The 20,180-nt window shown below is 52.7% G+C and overlaps 1 protein-coding gene across 1 annotated transcript in view; it reads left to right on the forward strand.

Annotated features, from left to right (window-relative positions):
- Positions 1 to 1,079: 1,079 nt before the first annotated feature.
- Positions 1,080 to 20,180, forward strand: part of RPS6KA2 (ribosomal protein S6 kinase A2) — a 345,106-nt gene continuing 326,005 nt past the window's right edge. The window contains exons 1-2 of the mRNA XM_027056471.2: positions 1,080 to 1,439; positions 5,430 to 5,489. Coding sequence (XP_026912272.1) covers positions 1,377 to 1,439; positions 5,430 to 5,489 — 123 coding nt within the window. The 5' untranslated portion in view covers positions 1,080 to 1,376. The remainder of the gene's footprint in view (positions 1,440 to 5,429; positions 5,490 to 20,180) is intronic.

The raw sequence follows: 20,180 nt of genomic DNA on the forward strand, positions 1-20,180 counted from the left end.
ATGTCCCCTGGAAAGGTGTTCCCCCGGTGACCCCTGTCTAGACGCTGGGGTCCCCGTCCTCAGTTCCGGGCCTGCGCAGTGGGCGGGGGCCTTGGGGCGAGTACTTCCCTGGGAGCCCCAGGACGCTCTCATCTGTGAAATTGGGTGGTTAAGTCCACATTAGGTGGAAGTTAAACGGGAACATGTGCGCGACGCGCCACATTCTTCCTGGAACTTGGTGAACGACTGACACCACACTGTCTGACTTCGTCTTCCTGCCCCCAATCCCCGTGCCGACGCCCACGGATCCTGTTTACTCCCGCACCTGTCCTGTCCGCTCGGGGACCGCCGGGCCGCCGCGTGGCTGGAACCCGCTGGGGCGCCCTGTGCGGTCACGGGCCGCGCCCCGGGTGTGTGTGTGTGTGGGGGGGGGGGTGGTCCCAGCGCTCGGGAGGGGGCAGGGCGGGCGGCCCGGAGGAATCGCGGGAGGGGGGGAGGGGACGCTGCTCGGGCCGCCGGGTCCGCAGCGGTTCCCGGAGGCGAGAATTTTCTTCAATATTCGCGGAGAAGCTGCCCGTTGCACCCGGCTTCCTGCCTGGCGCCCTGGTGCCCGGCTCACGGGGCCTCCTGGGGCTGAGGGGGTGGCGGGCAAAGGAAGGGGTGCGTGTGTGTAAGGGTGTGCGTGTGCGCGCGCGCCCTTGTGTGGCGCGCCGGGAGGGAGAAGGGCAGAGCCTGCCGCAGGGCCCCCTCCGCGCCTCCCCTCTTCCCGGCGCCCGGTTGCTATGCAGTTTCTATGGCAGCGGCATCCTCAGCCCCAACTTGCACCCATCATTTAGAGCCAATTAAGGTAAAATAGTGGGGGCAGGGAAGGAGGGAGTGGCGGTGCAAGGGGGAGGGGCGAGGCCGGGAACCGATCTGAGGCTGCTGGTGCAGATCCGAGGTTGTCTGCTCTGGTCGTCGGCCCGGCCCAGCCCAGCGCAGCCCAGCACACAGCGCAGCCCCAGTCCAGCCCAGCTCAGCACAGCCCAGCCCAGCCCAGCCCAGCCCAGCCCAGAGCAGCCCAGCACCACCTGGAGCAGCCCAGAGAAGCCCAGCCCAGCCCAGAGCAGCACAGCACAGAGCAGCCCAGCCCAGCACAGCCCAGCCCAGAGCCCCACAGCCCAGAGCAGCCCAGCCCAGCTCAGCCCAGCAGCGGAGCCCGGCCTGGGAGGGCATCAGACTCACCGCTCAGCCGTACTGCAGACCCCTGCCCACCCCCGGGACCCTCTCCCCACGGTGCCTGCCTCTGCCCGGGCGCCGACTGTCTGTCTGCCCGCCTCTCTGCGCTGTTCTGTGCCTTTGCTGCTCTTTTTCCTTACCGTCAGTACTTGATCGGAGGGAAAGGAAAGTTGTAAGAAATGCCGATCGCACAGTTGCTGGAGCTATGGAAGAAGATCGAGGTGGAGCCCATGGAAATCGAGGTGAGTCCCAGAGAGGGGTGAGTCCTGAAAAAGCCTCACTTAGGACTGAGTGCGTGTTTAACAGAAGGGATGCTTATTCGCTGGGGACTACTGGGTGACAGAAGGTTGGGTGTTGAGTGCGTGTAGAGCTGTGGATGTAGAGTCCTGCAAATGCGTGTGTGTGTATACGTGCCCCCCCCCCCAACGGGGCACCGAGTGTGGTGCAAATGTACGCGTGAGAGCTAACGTGGTGAAGAAAAAAATCGTCGCCCTTAAACCAAACTTCGGGATGCTTCTTGAAGTCTTCACAGGCTTCCCGACTCATCTGCATCAGTTTGGTTTTCCTTCAACAAGTGGCTTTACGTTGTGAGAATTCCATTTGCTGCAGTCTAGGTTGAGCCAGAAAGCCAAACTGTGGTGACTTAAGAAACAGAAGGCAGGAAGATCATGCGGTGTTAACAGCCCGTGCGTTCGAATAAAGAGGAAAGAGAGACTCCTAAATCTGGAGAACGAACTGAGGGTTGCTGGAGGGGTTGTGGGAGGGGGGGATGGGCTAAACGGGGAGGGGCGTTGGGGAATCCACTCCTGAAATCTTTGGTTCACCATATGCTAACTAATTTGGATGTAAATTTTAAAAAATAAAAAATAAAGTTGAAAACAAAAAAACCAAAACAAATAAAGAGAAGAGATAATGAAAGGGTCTGTGGCCCCCTCCCCAGGGCTGGCTGGGAGGCAGCACCTCTGACCCTGTTTGACTACGGGCTTCCCTAGGGACGTGGAAGTCTCTGGAAGCCTGTTCCATGGAATTCGGTTTGCTTAATTTGAATTATGGATGATCAAGGAAGGTGCCTTTTTCTGTGAGGCTCAACTTTCTCAAAGTTTTGAATTATTAGACGTACCTACTGAATAATGAGGCGTACCTGTACTGCTCCCACCTACTCAAATTGCTTTTACCCATGGCACATTACTAACTTACTAAATGTTTACAAAATGCAAGCTTTAATTTTTGCCTTATCCCCCATCTCAGTGTCAGGTCTATAAATTCTTCTCTTAAGTGTTATTTATTGATATATTACACCCTCTCCGTGGAGACATTCACGCAATTTTAAACCGAATGAGAGATTCCGTTTTAGAAGAGAATTTATTTGATATTTTATATTTAACGCTTTTTGGGGGAGCCAGGCTAACGTAATGCTTGCCGTCTGTGGATGTTCCACAGACACGGTTGGGCGCGGCGTAGATATTCAGCCTATTTTTTTGATGGAACAACATTGCCGTCGCTGCTGGTGACAAGTAGCTAAGCCTAGAGAGAGGACATCCCACAGCTCTTTGTGGTCATTGACTGTTCTGTTTGCACGTGATGGTGTTCTTGGCGTTGAAGACCGCGCCTTAGAAAGAGCCTCTCTCTCACTTACATTTGGGGGGGCCGAGGAAGGGCAGGAGTGAGGATGTGGAGGGGCTCGGCAGACTTCCTCGCCAGGCTCCGGACTTGGCATCCGGCCAGTGACCAGGGCTCCAGGGAGCAGCTGGTGTTATTTCTGAAATCGACTGAAATGGACCAGCAATGAATATACTTGTGTTATTTTCTTTTCAGCTTATTTATGTGGAGGGAGACAGAGACAGCGTGGATGGGGGATGGGTAGAGACAGAGAGAATCCCAAGCAGGCTCCGCACTGTGAGCCCAGAGCCCGATGTGGGGTTTGAACCCACGAACCGTGAGATCACCACCTGAGATGAAGTCGAGAGTCGGGTGCTTAACCGACTGAGCCACCCAGGCGCCCCTATACTCATGTTATTTAAAAAATACATCATAGGGACTCCTGGGTAGCTCAGTTGGTTGAGTGCCGACTTTGGCTCAGGTGGTGATCTCACCCTTCACGAGTTCCAGCCCCACACTGGGCTTGCTGCAGTCAGCACAGGGCCCGTTTCGGATCCTCTGTCCCCCTCTCTCTCTGCCCCTCCCCGGCTTGAGCTCTCTCTCCCCAAAATAAAAAAACAAACAAAAAAAAAGGTCATAGACACCACTGCCTTGCCACCCCCTGTAGAGGGTAATTTAAAAGGCTTTGAGTTGATGCATATGCAGCAGCAAATCACAAAAATTTGATAACATTTTCTTCCTGCTTCCCAGGTAAATGTTTTAGGATGGTTGATACCATACACAGTATGTTTGTTAAAATAGAGCATCCAGTCCTATTTCTCTGGAACCCAGAAAATCAGAGCTTTTTCTGGAAAGATTGAACCAGAAGAATTGGTCCTGAGGTCCTCTGGGTCCTGGGGAAACCTATGACCCCCCCACGCATGAAAGCTATCCACCGTGGGAACCCCCCCACACATTAAATCTGTCCACCATGGGACCCCCCCCACGTGAAATCTATCCACCGTGGGACCCCCCCACGTGAAATCTATCCACCGTGGGACCCCCCCACGTGAAATCTATCCACCGTGGGACCCCCCCCCCCACGCACGTGAAATCTATCCACCGTGGAAGTCGGAAGCTGGTTTTACTTCCCAGTTTGTCCATGTTTTATGTTGTATGACATTGAAATAAGTCACATACCAAGAAAATGGGCAGAACAAATGGACAACGTGTGGCCTCTGAACTCCAAACTAAATATTACCGGATCCTTGCATGTAAAGCTCCGTGCCCTTCGTAGGAGAAGATCCACTGTGGGTATGGTGCTTGTGACTCCATGATTCGCTTTTACACAAATTTAACGTGACTGATGACCAGTCGTCCGGTGGAAGTGACTCCCGGATTCCAGCTTTATTCTGACTTGGGTGCCGCTCTCCCCTCGCCTGGCGTTCTCATCTGTAGCCCGAGGGCCTGGCCCGGGTGGGGCTGGAGGCTGGCTGTGCCGGGGACGCTGTGGGTTTCACACAAACGTCTTGCCCCCGCACACAGGTCAGGGGTTAGTTCATCTGGCGGTCGAGGGAAAGTATTTGCAGTTTTGTGAGTTGTTTTCACGTGTTCCGGGCCGTGTGTTTTACCAGTTAATGAGGTGTATTGACAAGGAGACGCGTGCTAATTAAAAACTGGGCCCTCCATAAAGTCCCCGGAGAATCTGGCCTTAAAAAGCAGCAGCGTGGTGGGAATCGCTTTCGCAGGCCTCCCAGTAGCTGCTTTCAGCAGGTTCAGGGTGGCCAAGGGCATGCCCTGGGGGGGTGGGTGCAGGGCAGAAAACGGGAGATAGGATTGAGTGAAGGGGGCAGAAGCCCACCCCCAGGGTCTGGCTGACCCGTGCGTGCCTTTATTGGAGTTCTTTCGAAGCAGTAAGCGTGACCTTTCTTTCCCGGACGTCATCATGCATTAAAGGAAAAGCCCCTGTTTTTGAACAATGCAGATCAAATAGGACTCCCTGACAGGTCACGGTCCAGTCTGGCTCGTACAGTGACGTTATCTGATGGCCGCTAGGTAAGCCGCCGAGCTGGGTGTGCAGCGGGTCAGCCAGCTTGGGGGTGGGCAGCGTCTGATGCTCGTTCCCTGGACACGCTCCACATCCCTGCTGACATGTTCCCGACCTGTGTAGGGAAACTGAGGCCCACGTTAAGCAAGGCTCAGGCCCAGAGCCTCCTGATGAGGCCTCATCCTGCAGAAACACACTGCTTTATGTGTTTACGGGCCAGGAACTTCACTCTGATTTAAGGCATTTTCTGAGCTTCGGCTGAGACTGATTTTATTCCATTCGAACAAGAGTGGTCCAAACCCCCTCCCTTTGTCACTCCTCTGTTTCCAACTTCTCTCCGTCAGTGTCTGAGCCCCATCTGAATCCACGGCCCCTGACTCGCTGGTCAGGGAGTTCCGTAAACCACCCGCTTCTCCTCTCGCCTGTGGCGTGAGCGCGGCTGACCCAGTAGCCTGGTTACCCAGATGGTTCCAATGGAGTCAGGTGGCGATGTCCTCTTGCACTAATACGGAAAGTCTAGTTTGCCCGTTGTCTCGAGGACCTGTGGGATGCTGTTTTCGAGAATGTTGTCACGCTAACTCTCTTCCGTGTATGTCTTTGTTATCAGACCCCCGAGGAGGATCTTAACCTGGACTCGGAGCCCATCGTGCAAGATACCGTGGAAGAAGTAACTATACATGTTTTATTCCAGTCTGGTTATTTGGGGGGGGGAATGGTGGGGTGGGGTGGGGGGGCAATGGAAGTGTGAAATTAATAGCCCGTGAGCAGTTGTCGTGGTGAAATATATGTCTGCACGCATACACCTGCACAAACACGTTATGTGCACGGGTGTAGGCTGTGTGTGTATTCTAGTCGATTTCCCTCAGCAGGGACACACAGAACATAGGGAATGAGAAGAAAAATCACAAGCCAAGGAAAAAGTCCCAGCCGTTGGGCATGGACTTTTCCAAGGGGGAGATGATGGATTTAAAGACAGGCATGTGGGTAACGCAGCCTCTGACAACGTTTGGGGCTGCGTTTGGGACAGCAGAGCGAGGACGTGGCCGCTGGCCGCTGTCCCCGGGGCCAGGCTGGTGGTGGCTTGTGGTGTAGGCCAGCAGCCGAGGGGGGTTCGGAGGGGAGGCTGGGAGGAGAGGTGGGGGTTGGGCAGAGGGTGATGCCCTGCGGGGGGGGGGGGGGGACGTGGAGTGGCAAAGAGCATTAGGTGTCACCGACTGTGTCAGTCTCGTTTCCACGCCGCGTGGGGCCACGTGCCTGACCCAGGCGGTGGGAAACCGGGCTCGACCTTAACGGAGCCCAGACCACAAGGGCGTCGTAAGGGACCTTGTGGTGCCAGAGCGCTGAACTGCAAAGGTGAACGGAAGCCGAGGGCAAGGAATTCTATGTAAGCAGCCGGGTGTCTGTCGCTGCGAAAGAAATGCCCTCGCGCCCTCCCAGGCAGCTGCAGCCGCGGAGAGTTGACGAGGCCCTTAAGAAGCCTCAGCTTCCTGAGTGGCTCAGCGATGCTCCGCTTGGAACCATGGAAGTTGTAGAATTTGCAATTCTGCCGACTCAAAAATAGCTGGCAAGGTGCGGTAGCTGGGAGGGGTGGATCCGTGAACGTTGCCGGCTGCACAAAATCGTTTGCTCCGATGCCGAAAGCCGCGTGTCGCGTCTGTCTAAACGTGGGCGCGCCAACCCGCGTTTCAAGCCCAAGTGCCGCTTGGTGAGTGATCACGTGACACAATATGTTGGTTAAATGAAGACAAAGGGCACAAAGTTGCCTCGTCGTTAGCTGGCGGCCTTTCAGTTCTGTGCTTTTTGTTCCCGCTCCGGGAGTGGGCAGCCCGGCTCTGCCCCTTCCTGGCTTTGCAGGAAGCTTCCAGCATTCTGGAGCGAACATTTGGCCTGGTGTGTGCATTCCCTTGCACTGCCTGGGACGGGAGGGGTAGCCCTGTTTCTGCCAATTCTGCAGGGGTCAAAGGCTCACTGGACTTCTAGCCAGTGACTTCCCTGAGAGGGTGGCCGGGGGAACGGATAGCCAGCCGCCCCTCGACGGGTGCAAATAAGGAAGGAGTGCCCTCCTTGCACGTTAACGAGGTCGAAGGCCCAGGGTCTCAGAGCAACCAAGCCGCACCTGGACTGCCACTCTTATTTACGCCTTGCTGGGCATCTGTGGGAAGTTTGATTGCCAGGAACCTTCGAAGTGTTTCTTGCAGGCAGATTCCTGTAGTACGTGAGCACTGAGCAGTTACGTTCTGGAGCTCTCTACGGCACTGAGCTACAGGTGTGCGGACCGTTCCTTTCGGTAGGCTGAACTGACCCTGTGATTGTGTGATGTGCAGTGCAGTTAACAATCTTTTAAATCATTAGTGATACTTGTTTCCTAAGACCTCCTAGTCTCCAGTTGCCTTACCCTTAACATTTTGGATAGAAATGCACATGGTAACGTGATGCAGAAAAGCAGTAAAATCAATCAACCTCTTTCAAGTTATTTTTGCTGATGGAAAGTACGATACAGCAAGTTATTACCATTTCCTGATGGTAGAAAATCAATTTAACTTCGACTCTTAATAAATGAAGGAAGACAGTTCCAAACGCATTTTAGGAGTATTCTGAAGGACGTAATGTTGATACGTAGTACATCGGTGCTGTTTGTGGGAGACAGAAATTTCGGGACAATGAGCTGTTTACCCAGGCTTCTGCCAGTGCTGGGAGCCACACGCAGGGTCGGCCACACAGCAGGCGGGTGCCGATGTCCCATGCTCAGTTACAAGCAAGGACTTCCTTTCTTGTCCGCGTTGGCCTTCCGAGTGTAACTGCACAGCCTCTGTTAAGGGTTGATGGTGCAGACACGCGATGGGAATTAGAGTATAAAAGTCTCATACCTTTGGCCAGTCTGACGCGCATGATGATGGAAAATCTTATTGAGGAAAAAAAATCGAGTCAACAACAGTTCATTCAATCAATCGATCAATCAATCAAGAACACCTATTGACGACCTGTGGTTAAAACGTGGTGCTCAGGGGCGCCTGGGTGGCTGTCTGTCGGTTGAGTCTCCGACTGCTGATTTTGGCTCAGGCCATGATTCCACGGTTCATGAGATCAAGCCCCACCTTGGGCTCTGTGCTGACTGCTCAGAGCTTGCTTGGGTTCTCTTGCTCCCTCTCTCTGCCTCTCCCCCTCTCTCGCTCTCTTTCTCAAGATAAATAAACTTGAAACCAAAACGAACATGGAATGATGACCAGGCAAGTGCGTGTGCCCTGGAGGCGTGCCGGACGCTCCAACCTTGTGATCATACTGGCTGATAACGGCTCCTTTACATGGGAGTATTCTCCGTATAGATACATTGAAAGCAGAGAACATGCTTGGGATATTTCATGTACAAATAAATATCTCCGTGTGTGAATCTCACTCAGTTGTATTTCATCTCTTGCTCTGTCCAGCCTGAAGGAAGGTCTAGAATAAAGATTGCAGGTGGGCTGGAAGTTGGTGCCGGAAGCTGGGTGTTGAAGCCTCACCGCAGGGAGAGAGGCTCCTTCCCCACGAAGTCGGTGTTGGTGCAGGAACTTTGTCAGAAGTGCAGAAGGGTGGCTGTTGGTCTCATTTCCCTCGGCACCTTCGAAGTGGGCACCCTTGAGAATCGGGGAAAAACAACAAACGCCAAAGGAAAAAAAAAAAACCCTTGGCAGATCCCGTTAGGAAACACTTCTTCAGCTGTATCTTTAAGGGATTATTGGAAGGGGCTGGGGACAGAGGCGACAGCTCACAGTCTTGGGAGGGCACGCTGAGAGCAGAGATGACCCACGGATGTGTCCGAGGCACCTGCTGTGTGAGGTGCGTGCTCCTGTCCCCCGTCTCCTTTGTGAACATTACATGTTGCGAAGCCGAGCAAAAGGTGGGCATTCAGGACCTACCGAGTTTACAGGCGACATGCTTCACTTCGGTGCACGCCGCGGGGTTGATCCAAGGTGACTAAGTCTGGGTGTCTGGGAAGCCTGTGGGGCCGGCCTCACCACCCGGGAGCCCGTTCGTTAATCTCTGGTGGAAACGGTGTGGTGTGGGGAGGCGGGAAGGAGAGGGCGCCTTCCAGGATGCAGAAGCCAGGCCCCTGGGTACCACCCAGCCCGCCACTCCCGCAACCCTGCCTCATCATTCACCCTCCCGTCCCTGTATTTTATGTTCTGTTTTATTTTATTTTATTTTATTTTATTATTTATTTATTTTTTTATTTACATCCAAGTTAGCATATAGTGCAGTGATGGTTTCAGGAGTAGAACCCAGTGCTCATCCCAACAGGTGCCCTCCTCAATGCCCCTCACCCATCGAATCCCTCCCCCACCCACCTCCCCTCCAGCAACCCTCAGTTTGTTGTCTGTATCTAAGAGTCTCTTAGGTTTTGTTCCCCTCCCTGTTTTTATGTTATTTTTGCTTCCCTTCCCTTGTGTTCATCTGTTCTGTGTCTTAAAGTCCTCATATGAGCGAAGTCCTAAGATCTTTGCTTTCTCTAATTTTGCTTAGCATAATACCCTCCAGTTCCATCCCCGTAGTTGCAAATGGCAAGATTTCATTCTTTCTCCTCGCCGAGTAATACTCCATTGTATACAGATAACCACATCTTCTTTCCATTCATCGGCCAACGGACATCTGGGCTCTTTCCATACTTTGGCTATTGTGGATAGTGCTGCTATAAACATTGGGGTGCATGTGGCCCTTCCCTTCCCCGTATTTTAGACACAGGTGTTTTTTTTAGGCAAGTTCCTAATTTTAGAGAACAACCTGTGAAAAATATTGGAAATTGGTGTATGTAGAGTAAAACCTTGGTTCGTGAGCAGAATTCATTCCAGGAACACGCTTGTCATCCAAAGCACTCGTATATCAAAGTGAATTTCAAGAACCATTGGCTCAGTTGTGATCATGTGACATTCGGCATCACGGATGGCTCGTATTGCAAGATGTCGCTCATTTATCAAGTTAAAGTTTGTTAGAAATCTTTGCTCGTCTTGCGGAACCCTCCCAGAGCAAGTTACTCGCAATTCAAGATTTTACTGTATTTTTAAAAAGTGCCTAGAAGTCAGGATTATGTTTATTAATAAAGACCATTTTCTTGTTTGGTCAACTTTAGAAACCAGGTCCAGATAAGTTATTCTTTTTTTTTTTTTTTTTTAAAGTTTATTTTGAGAGAGGCAGAGACGAGTGACGGAGCGGCAGAGAGAGAGAGAGAGAGAGGCTCTGCACTGTCAGCATGGAGCCTGATGCGGGGCTCGCACTCACCAACCGTGAGATCACGACCTGAACCAAAACTGAGTCAGATGCTTAACCGACTGAGCCACCCAGGCGCCCCAGATAAGTTATGCACAACATCAGCATGGCTTTTCTTAATTTCCTCCTGACTGCTGGGGTGTTGCCCTCTCCTCCCTCCCCCTCCAAGCTTCTACCCTTGGTTTTGATAGAGATTCTGGTGTCTGTAGGGCAGAACAGAGTGTGGGGAGGGTCGCAGCTGCTGAGGTCAGCTGCCACTTGGTGGAGAGCTTTGTGGGGGATCCACCAGGGGGGTACCGGTGGAGGGAAGACAACCCCCATGGCCCGTCTGAGGATGCTTGAGGATGTAGTTCCGGCCGCCCGGCCCCTGGCCTCTTCTCCGGGTCAGGTGCACCTGTGGGTGGTTATTCGGGGCAGGATGTTCTGTGCTTTCTGAGCATCTGTCAGAGTGACCTCCTTCAGTGACCTGACTTCCAAGCAGCTACAGCTTGGACCCCTCGATTTCTCCGCTCGGGGGGAGAGGGGCCCGGAGCAAAGCCAGGGGAGAGATTTGGGGAAGCGGGAAGAACCCTTCCTGCTCGAAGGAGGGAGCAACCCAAAGGGTTATCAGAACCCTCGGGGCTAACATCGTGGTAACATCGGGACGTCATCGGGGTCGGGGCTGAGCCACCTGGACCCAGACCACGTGTCGAGGCCAATGTGTCATCTCCTACCTGTCCCGCCCTGGGGTGTAGACAGCGTTTCGTTGTTCCTTTAAAAAAAAAAAAGAAAGGAAGAAAACGCCATCCAGACTGGTGTGAATAGAGATGAGACAAGAATAATGAAGCCTCCGAACTAATAAAGCAATTAAGAGCAGTGCAATTACAGTTTAGAGCGATAGTTAATAGTTTGGAAAAGAGATTGACGAGAAGGTCTTTCGAGCCTGCTTATTATCTTCCTGCCTTTCAAGCGCCTGTCACATCTCCTGAGGCTGGTGTCGCCTACATCACACCCACCGTGTCAACCCGTTTACTTTTGTGGGTCTTACTGTCTTTCTGTCCAGCCAAAGACAGGCGTCCCTTCAGTCCTTGCAGAGACTCTGGAAACCTGTTTCGGAGGGAGGGTGACGCGGCTCAGCGGGTGAAAATTCCATCTGTGTTTCTACACGCCACGGAGTAGGCAACGGGGACAGTGACTTTGCGGCACCTTAGCACCTCCTCAGGCGGAGAGGAAGGAAAACGGACCGTTTCGTAATGCGGACCGTGCTGCCTCTTCCTGATGTGTCTGTGCTAACAGTTCGCAAGGATCCCCCCCACCAGACAGGAAGCAGGCCTCTTACCACCCTGCCGACCTCTGGCGTCCTGGTCATCACGTGGGTGTGGTCACTCCACGGGGGCGGAGGGGGGATGGCTTCAGCTGGTTTCGGTTTCTCAGAGCCTCATCCTGCTGCCTCTGTAACGCAGTCAGCAGCCGGTACGTTCTGACAGTGCTCTCTCCGAAGACGCGAGGTGTGCTCAGTCAGCGCTCGGGGGAGCAGCACCCTCTAGGCCCCGGGGCACCCGCCGGGGACTGCGTCCTGCTGTCTGAGCCCACCCATCAGGAGGCGGCGACGTCCCGCATTCGGGCAAGCAGAGCAAATTACTCGCACGCGGCACCTCTCTGCGTCCTGCAGGGGCCTCGCACGGCCTTGGGGGACAGGGCCACGGCCCGATGTGACCCAGGCTACCCGCCAGCACGGTGATGTCATGGATGGACTCCTAAAGAAAACACTGGTTCTCTCGGCGGATGGTGCTGACCAGTCCCGCCACAGCCAAGAATAACCTGTGTTGAGATGGTTGCTGGATCGTGAAGGGAAACACCTGACTTAAAGCTGCTGTTCGACCCAGAGCAGTGGGTGGGAAGAGGCCCTGAGGTCAAGGCTGGGGTGTCCTTTAGGGCCTCCTGTGTCCGAGCCCCTCGGCAATGATGGTGCACCTGTCCTGCCTGCGAGGAAACCCAATGACTCGATAAGAACGCTGCCTTTTAGCGTGACCCTGACCTCTGTCACCTTCCGTCCTTCCCACAGCCCGGAGAAGTGGGAGGGAGGGCCGTTCGTTACCTGCCCTCTGTTTTGCAGGAGGTGAAACTGAGGCATCCAAAATGATGTGGTTTGGGGCACCTGGCTGGCTCGCTGGAGCATGTGACTCTGATCTCAGGGTCGTGAGTTCAAGCCTCATTTAAAAAAAAAAAAAAAAGATGTGATTTGCTAAGTATAACCAAGGACCAGTGAATAAGGGAATTGCAAACCAAGGCTCTTCATGCCGGTGATCTGTTGTCTCTTCTAGAAGGGGGCTCCCCCGACTGTGGTGGGATGGTGGCTGTTTGGCTAATGTGATCGGGGCCCGGGGTCAAATGCCATGGCTTGGTCTTTCCCCCTGGGATTAAAACCCTGCGCCAGGTGCCTCCCTGCCCAGGCTGCCTGGGCCTCCCCGGCCTTGCTGGCTCCTTTCCGTGCCCACTCTGGAGGCCTCGGGGGCAGCGTCACCATGGCCCACACCTGCACCTTCTAGGGCTGCGTGGAATTCACGAACCCTGCTGACACACTGTGGCTCTCCTTTTTTCTCATCAAAATCCGCTCCCCTGCTCTCTTCAAAGTAGGAAGATACAGAGTTGTTTTCTATGTGTACAGAAGAAAAAAGTCCAAGAATCCCCAAAGTTCCTTATATTCTCTTAATCTCAAGTGAATAATTTGAATGATCATGGTAAATTAGTCATCCTCCATAGTAATGCTGCATGTGTGTGGGTAAAATGAAAGCGTGAGGTGGAAAGTTGTGTCGTTCGGCATCCTTTGGGTATTTTGTGGCAATAAAACGTAAAACGACGAAACCGTGCTCTCGTGACATAGGTGCCCCTGGGCGCTGGGTATGGAGACCCGGACTCTGCAATTTATGTGAGTCCTAAAGATCTCCGGGGAATCATTAAGACATATTTTCTCCCAAGATGTAGTCCCAAACGCCTGTTGTGCCAAGTGCAGGTTGAGTAATCGTGGTAGCGTCTGCCCCCCGTTTCTCTCCTGTCCGCGTTTCCGGGGGCCCCGGGGAGGGGCGGGGGTCCCAAGCCCCCCAGGATGAACGGAGCAAACCCTTGTGTGCAAAGAAAACCCAAAGAACTCACAGTCTCTCGGGAGACGTAGTTTTGGAAGCATTTTATTGTCTGTTTTTCGGCTTGACGGAAACTCGAATAGGATCTGTTATTCAGGAAATCACAGCCTGGGACGATTCAGACACATAGATGCGTACTTCCAAAGTCCTAGGATAAATACCAGAGGGGGATTTCTCGCGTTCTTCTCAACACGATGAGGGTCTCTGGCGGTCGGGGGGGCGGCTGGGCTGCTGGCCTCGGGTGTCACAGCCCCCAGGCGCACGTCTGTCTGTCTGTCTGTCTGCGGCCAGCTGCCCCCCCCCCACCTCCCCCCCTTCTCCACTCTCAGCAGATGTCTGAGTGAGCGCTGTGTGCCTGGCACCCTGGCAGGCTCCAGGATTCAGTGACTCAGATACAGGAGCCGGACAAGAGTCCTTGCTGCATAGACCTGACAGTTGAGTGTTCTTGGAAATAAGCAGCTAAATAGGACCCTTCTGAGCAGGGGGCAGTGGATGCGGAAAGAAATGGGTGTGGGGCCGCGTCAGCAGAGTGGTGGGAAGTGAAGAAGTCCTCTCCGAGCAGGTGGGGTTCGGGTTGGGACTGGAGTGAGGGGACAGGACAGCTGCCAGATCTGGGGACACCTCCAGGCACGGGGCTGGCCCAGCGGCTTGGGAGCTTGGGGAGCCTGGAGAGCGAGGGGACCACGGGGAGCCCAGGGACCATGGGGTTGAGGGTGGAGGGGACGCGGTGCAAGGACCTGGAGACCAGGGGCAGGTCTCTGGGTTTTATTCCAGTTTTTCAAAGAAGCCACAGGGACTTCTAAACCCCCCCAGGAGCTCGTGGGGGAAGAGTAGACTCCCCGAGGCTGCTTAGGGGCTGCAGGTGGCCCAGGCCAGCAGCGGGTGGGCAGCACAAGGCTGCCGGGCCTTCCAGCAGCCCTCTGTGCGGCATTTAGTGCTCCTGTCCGCACACCGGGGCTCGAACTACAGACATTCACGCCTGCGGTTCTGGAGGCCGGATGGTGGCGGATGTGGAATACCAGGGGTTCCTTCCTTCTGTGGCTGCGAGGACAGCCAGCTCCGGGCTCCCCCCAGGCCCGGGGTTGCCTGCCGTCTCCGTGTCCCTGGGCTCGCACGCACGCACGCGCCTGGTCCCTGCCTCCGTTGTCCCGTGGCTGTCCTCTTACAGGGACGTCAGTCATACTGCATGAGACTTTCCCAACTCGATGACTTTCGTCCTCACTAATCACATCTGCAATGACCCTCTTTCCAGGTAAGGCTCCGTTCTGGCATCCTGTGGTTTGTGATTTCAGCATCTCTTTCGAGGGCGTAGTGCAACCCGTGGTAAATATGATGCTTGGGAAACTCGTTTTCTTGGCTTGACGGGTCCGGTCTCAGAGTCTTCGTGCAGACCTGCTTTTTAGGTCGTGAACTAAAACCCACGGGTGTTCGCCGAGTAGTTTCGTGGCACTCTCTTCTCCCACGCCAGCTGGGCAGTGTGTGGGGCCCCCCCTGGCTTTGGGTGGCCACGAACTCCCGGCGGTGGGGGTGGGGGTGCCTAGTGTGGGATGAGGGAACACTTTTGGGGTGATTTTGCCTCAGGCACCCGTCTTCTGTCCGCACAACCCCTACCCTTGTTGGTCCTGGCCCCTCTTAGAGAGTGGCCGTGGGGTATGACGCTCACATGGTGTCACCTGAGAGAATACGAGTCGTGGTCTGCTGCGGGAACTCGCCTTTCCTCAGCCCGAGGCCCCCGTGCTGGGCCCTCCCCTGACTTGACCGCGGTATGCCTGGTGGGAGGCCTGGTGCCACCCAGCCCTGTTGCCAGTGCTGTCTACACTGCGCACGTCTAAACACCACAGGCCCAGAGCTTTCTGATTGTTATGTTGTCTTGCTCTGCAACTAGGCTCTGTTCTTGTGTCCCCCCCCCGTGTCCCCCCCCTCCAATATAACCCGAGGAAACCCCACCTTCCGCCACTTCCTGGCACCCGACTGGCCCATCTTCCGCCTCTGGTGGCTGTTAACCATCAACCCCACGGCCGCTGCCTTGCAGGAGCAGGGCAGCCTCGATGACCAGAAGCCCGTGTCACCTGCTTGGGCTTCCAGACTTCATTAACAGCACAGCGCGGAGTGGGAACGTTCAGCTTTCTTTTTCCTTTTCTTTCTTTCTTTTTTAAAGTTTATTCATTTATTTTGAGAGGGAAGTAGGAGAGGGGCCGAGGGAGAGGGAGAGTGAGAGAATCCTAAGCAGGCTTCATGCTGTCAGGGCAGAGCCCGACCGTAGGGCTCGAACTCACAAACCCGGAGATCATGCCCTGAGCCAGGGTCAAGAGTCTGATGCTTAACCGACTGAGCCACCCAGGCACCCCTTTCTGTTTTCGTTTATTTCAGCTTTTTTTTATTATTTTTTTTATGTGTATTTATTTTTGAGACAGAGAGAGACAGAGTGTGAGCAGGGGGATGGGGGGAAGGGGCAGAGAGAGAGGGAAACAGAATCTGAAGCAGGCCCCAGGCTCTGAGCTGTCAGCACAGAGCCTGACCACAAGATCATGACCTGAGCCGAAGTCGGACACTTAACCGACTGAGCCACGCAGGCGCCCCAGCTTTCTTTTTAAACAAGGTGAGACCTTGCACTTGATCATTCGTGATTAGTGACGCCCGTGCTCAGAAAGCAGCCCCCTGGTGTGTTTATGAAAAGTCAGTGTGGTCACTACGGAAACCAGAACACGTTTGGTAGTATGCGTCACGAGCGCTGCTGGTGGGAAGTGAGGACCTGGGACTCGTACCTTTGTGTTAGCAGGTGTCATGGCGCATTTAGAAATCAACTGCAAACCCCGCCATTTGCGCAGCCCGGGCATAGGCCGTGCTGCCCACGCTTTCTGTGTCTTTTCGGTCGGGGCTGCACCACAGAGGCCCCCGGGGAGGCCCGGCTGTGCTCAGTCCTAGAGGAAGGCAGAGAGGGAAGAAGGCAGCCCACCCCCCCCTAACGTGCACACTCGCTCTTGGCCGTGCTCGACAGCCACCAGGGATTTTGATAAAGCCTCAGATCTGGTCCAGTCTGTATCAGTGGGCCTGAGACTCAGCATTTCTAATCAGCCTTTCTCCCAGGGGTGTGCTGCTTCTGGTCTGGGGGGGGTCACACCTTGAGTCTCAGCAGCAGGGAACCTTTAGAACAGGGGCATGATGCTCAGAGTTAGGAAAGGAGTAGCTGGGCCGCCTTTGAGAACACTGCCGTTGACGTCCAAATCCGTTTTTTCTCCAAGCCACTGGCATTATGTCATTGATTTTTGTTGTTGCTAGTATCTATAGTTATTGCTGTCAGAAATATTTTGCTATATATGTGGATAATACAAATTTTATTCAGTAGTTCAACTCATGATCTATTCGGAAGGTAGATATTTGTCTTTTTCTATTTTCATGATTACTAGTTTTTTAAGGTTTATTCATTTTTGAGAGAGAGAGAGAGACAGACAGAGAGACAGAGAGAGAGTGTGAACGGGGGAGGGGGCAGAGAGAGAGGGAGACACAGAATCCGAAGCAGGCTCCAGGCTCTAAGCTGTCAGCACAGAGCCCAACGCGGGGATTGAACCTATAAACCGCGAGATCATGACATGAGCCAAAGACGGATGCTTACCTGACTGAACTGCCCAGGTGGCCCTCATTGTTACTATTTCTAAACGACATGAGCTTACAATCTTCTGGTTCTGGAGAGCTGGCCCCACAGTCATTTTCACTGGGGTCAGATCAGGTGTCGGCAGGCCTTGTGTCCCTTATGGAAACTCCAGGGGAGAGCCTGCTTTCTAGTCTCTTCCTGCTGCGGACCCTGTCCGTGTCCCGGGCTGCTGACCAGCTTCTGTCTTCACAGCTGACAGCATGGCGCCTTGTCTCTGCTCTGACTTCCCCTTTGGCCCTTCCAACCCCCTCTGACCCTGGTCCTTCTCCCTCTTTCTTAGGTGGACCCTTGTGATTACCTGGGATGGCATCTGGTTTTAAATTGGTAAACTGAACTATCCAGAAGTCTCCATTATGAGGCAAGAAGCAAGTGAATTTAGTTGGACATTTAGAAAATCAAAATGTAACTAGGGGCACTGGGGTGGCTCAGTCGGTTAAGCGTCCGACTCCGGCTTAGGTCACGATCTCACGGCTCATGGGTTTGAGCCCCGCATCGGGCTCTGTGCTGACAGCTCCGAGACTGGAGCCCGCTTCGGATTCTGTATCTCCCTCTCTCTCTGCCCCTCCCCTGCTTGCACTCTGTCTCTCTCAAAAATAAACATTAAACAAAAGAAAGATAAAAGAAAATAACTGACCATGAGATATGGCATAGTTTCCTCACTCCACTCTCCTTCACCTTCCTTAAAAGTTGCTATATGAATAGTAAATATCTATTCACTTACCTAAGAAATATTTGCTGCTTCTGACCTGAAAAGGGCAATTTAGAAGACGTGGTGATGAATGACACGTCCCTTGGCTTCAGGGATTTTGTTAGAAGAATTGAATGTCCACAGTGGGAGGTGTATGACGATAAGTTCATAAGAACAATGTAAGAACAATGCAGAAAGTTACTGTAAACACAGCTACCAAGTGAGAAGGGAAAACACAAAGGAAGAAACCAGGTAAGGAGCACCACGGTTTAGCTCTCAGGGGGCCCGAGCGATGGTTGTTCTAGTCTGTGGTTGCTGTGGTCAAGGATGACCACACAGGTTGTGGCTCGAAGCAACAAAGACTTGTCTTCGAGTTTGGAGGTCAGGGTGTCCTTCCATTCCATTCTGGAATCCGCTTCCTTGCTTTTTCCAGCCTCTAGTGATGTCCGAATTTCTTGGCTCACCACTCGCCACAGCGGTAGCTTCAACCCACCCTCTGCTTCCACCCTTACGTCTGCTCTTGGACTCTGACCCTCCTGCCTCCGTCTCATAAGGACCCTTTGATGACAGCAAACCCATCCTTTTATCCAGGATCCTTTCCCCAGCTCAAGACCCTTCAACATGGAAGGTAACCCATTCACCTGCTCCGGGGCTCACCGTGTGGAGGCCTCTGCGTGCCGTTATTCACAGCGATCGTGTCTGTGGGACGGCTGTCCGCTCTCTTCCCGAGCCTGGAGCAAAAGACAGGGAAGGGCAATTGCATATTCCAGAGACAAAGGAGACCCAATAAAATATAGTAAAATGTAATATATGCCTCTAGGCTGGGTCCTGATTTGAAGAAACCAACTGTAAAACATATTTCTTGGGATAATTGGAAGATTTTGAGTGTGGCATAGGTAATATTTTTGTAGATTATTTGTTGTTAATGTTTTTTGCTAAAGTATTTTCGGCAAAGTATAGGAATCATACATTTTACTGCTTAACGTTTCATTTCTTTCCCTCAAATGTAACATTTTCCTACGTAAGCACAGTGCCCGTTATGACCGACAGGTTGGTGCTTCCGTTCTGCCTTCCCCAAACCATCAGATTAGGAAGGTCAAAAACACCTCACTTTATTTTTTTATTATTTTTAAATATTTTTTATTTATTTTTGAGAGAGAGAGAGAGAGACAGACAGACAGTACGAACAGGGGCAAAGAGAGAGGGGAAGACACAGAATCTGAAGCAGGCTCCAGGCTCTGAGCTGTCAGCACAGAGCCCGACACAGGGCTTGAACCCACGAACTGTGAGATCGTGACCTGAGCCAAAGCTGGACGCTTAACCGACTGAGCCACCCAGGTGCCCCGAAAACACCTCACTTTATAAGTTAAGAGCTACCTACCCTTCTGTCCATGTTATTTTACTTCCTTGGAAAAAATCAGTTGCAGTTCAATTATACCTCTGGTGGACAGGGCATTGATTTCTAGCTGTTAATTTTAACAAAGAGCATTAGCTGCTGACCTCCTCGTCCAAAGCTTTTAAAGACCGAGGTACTCAGTCCATGACTCAGACACTCCTAGTTTGCCATTCAGGGATTGGGGGTTTGTGACCTAGAGCCTTGGCCGATGAGTAACTTGATCGTGAACAGAGTCAGTAACTTGTGTGTGCCTTGAAAGCAGGAGTTCAAAAGAGGCCTTCTGCTAATTGTGACTTAGGACAAATCTGCTTCTTGATTGTCATTTCTCATGTGAAAACTTTATCTACTCCTGAAGGGAAAAATGCGCAGATAAATTATTGGTTAAAAGAAAGCAAGTAAACAGACAACATCAGCAACAGACTTTGATGCTCTGGTTCTGCTTAGGATGCAGAAAGTCCTAGAGAAAATGTTCTCAAGAATGAGAAAAAGCCAGGTGACCTACAAAGTCATGACTTTCCTGAATCCATCAGAGGGCAAGGCACCCAGAGAGCTTTATCCTAGAGGATGACAAGCTCCTTCAAGGAGGGCTGGGACATGATCTATCTCAGCTGTGTTGGAAAATAGGTGGCAGACACAGCCACCATGGAAGTGGGGAAAAACAAAACAGCTGAATGTGGGCTTCTGCACCAGCTTTAGAATCCCGGGACCTGAGGCACAGGGGAGCCCACACTCCTGTGCGTATCCTCCCCGCACGCCTTCGCTGGAAGTGTGTGAGAAAGATTGGGGACAGGGCGTGACTTGAGGGAGACGCCACCCAGCTTCTAGCACTTCTCTCTAATGATGCAAAGGCCTAAGCCACTGGGAGGAGCCCCGTGCTTCCCTCCAATGCTCGGGACCCTGGGGGACCCTGTCTGTGGGGGCAGAGGTAGCAGCTAAAAGCTAGCTGCTGTGAGACAGTCTGCCGCCCTGTATTTCTATATACTACCAATAAGAATTGAAAATTGAAATTAAAGTTATATTCAAAAGCATCCAAAGACTGTAATACATAGGGATACATCTAACAAAATCTGTGTGAGGTTTGTATATGGAAAACTACATAAGACACTGCTGGAAGAAAAAAACCGATGAAAGATTAAAGAAGACTCAATAAAGAGGTATACTATATTCATGGATAAGAAGAATCAATATTATTAAGGTGCTCATTTTCCAAACTGATTTGGGCAATTCAAGGCAATGCCAACTGAAATCCCAGCAGATTTTTT

Source organism: Acinonyx jubatus, chromosome B2, assembly GCF_027475565.1.
Source record: "Acinonyx jubatus isolate Ajub_Pintada_27869175 chromosome B2, VMU_Ajub_asm_v1.0, whole genome shotgun sequence".
Lineage (NCBI taxonomy): Eukaryota > Metazoa > Chordata > Mammalia > Carnivora > Felidae > Acinonyx > Acinonyx jubatus.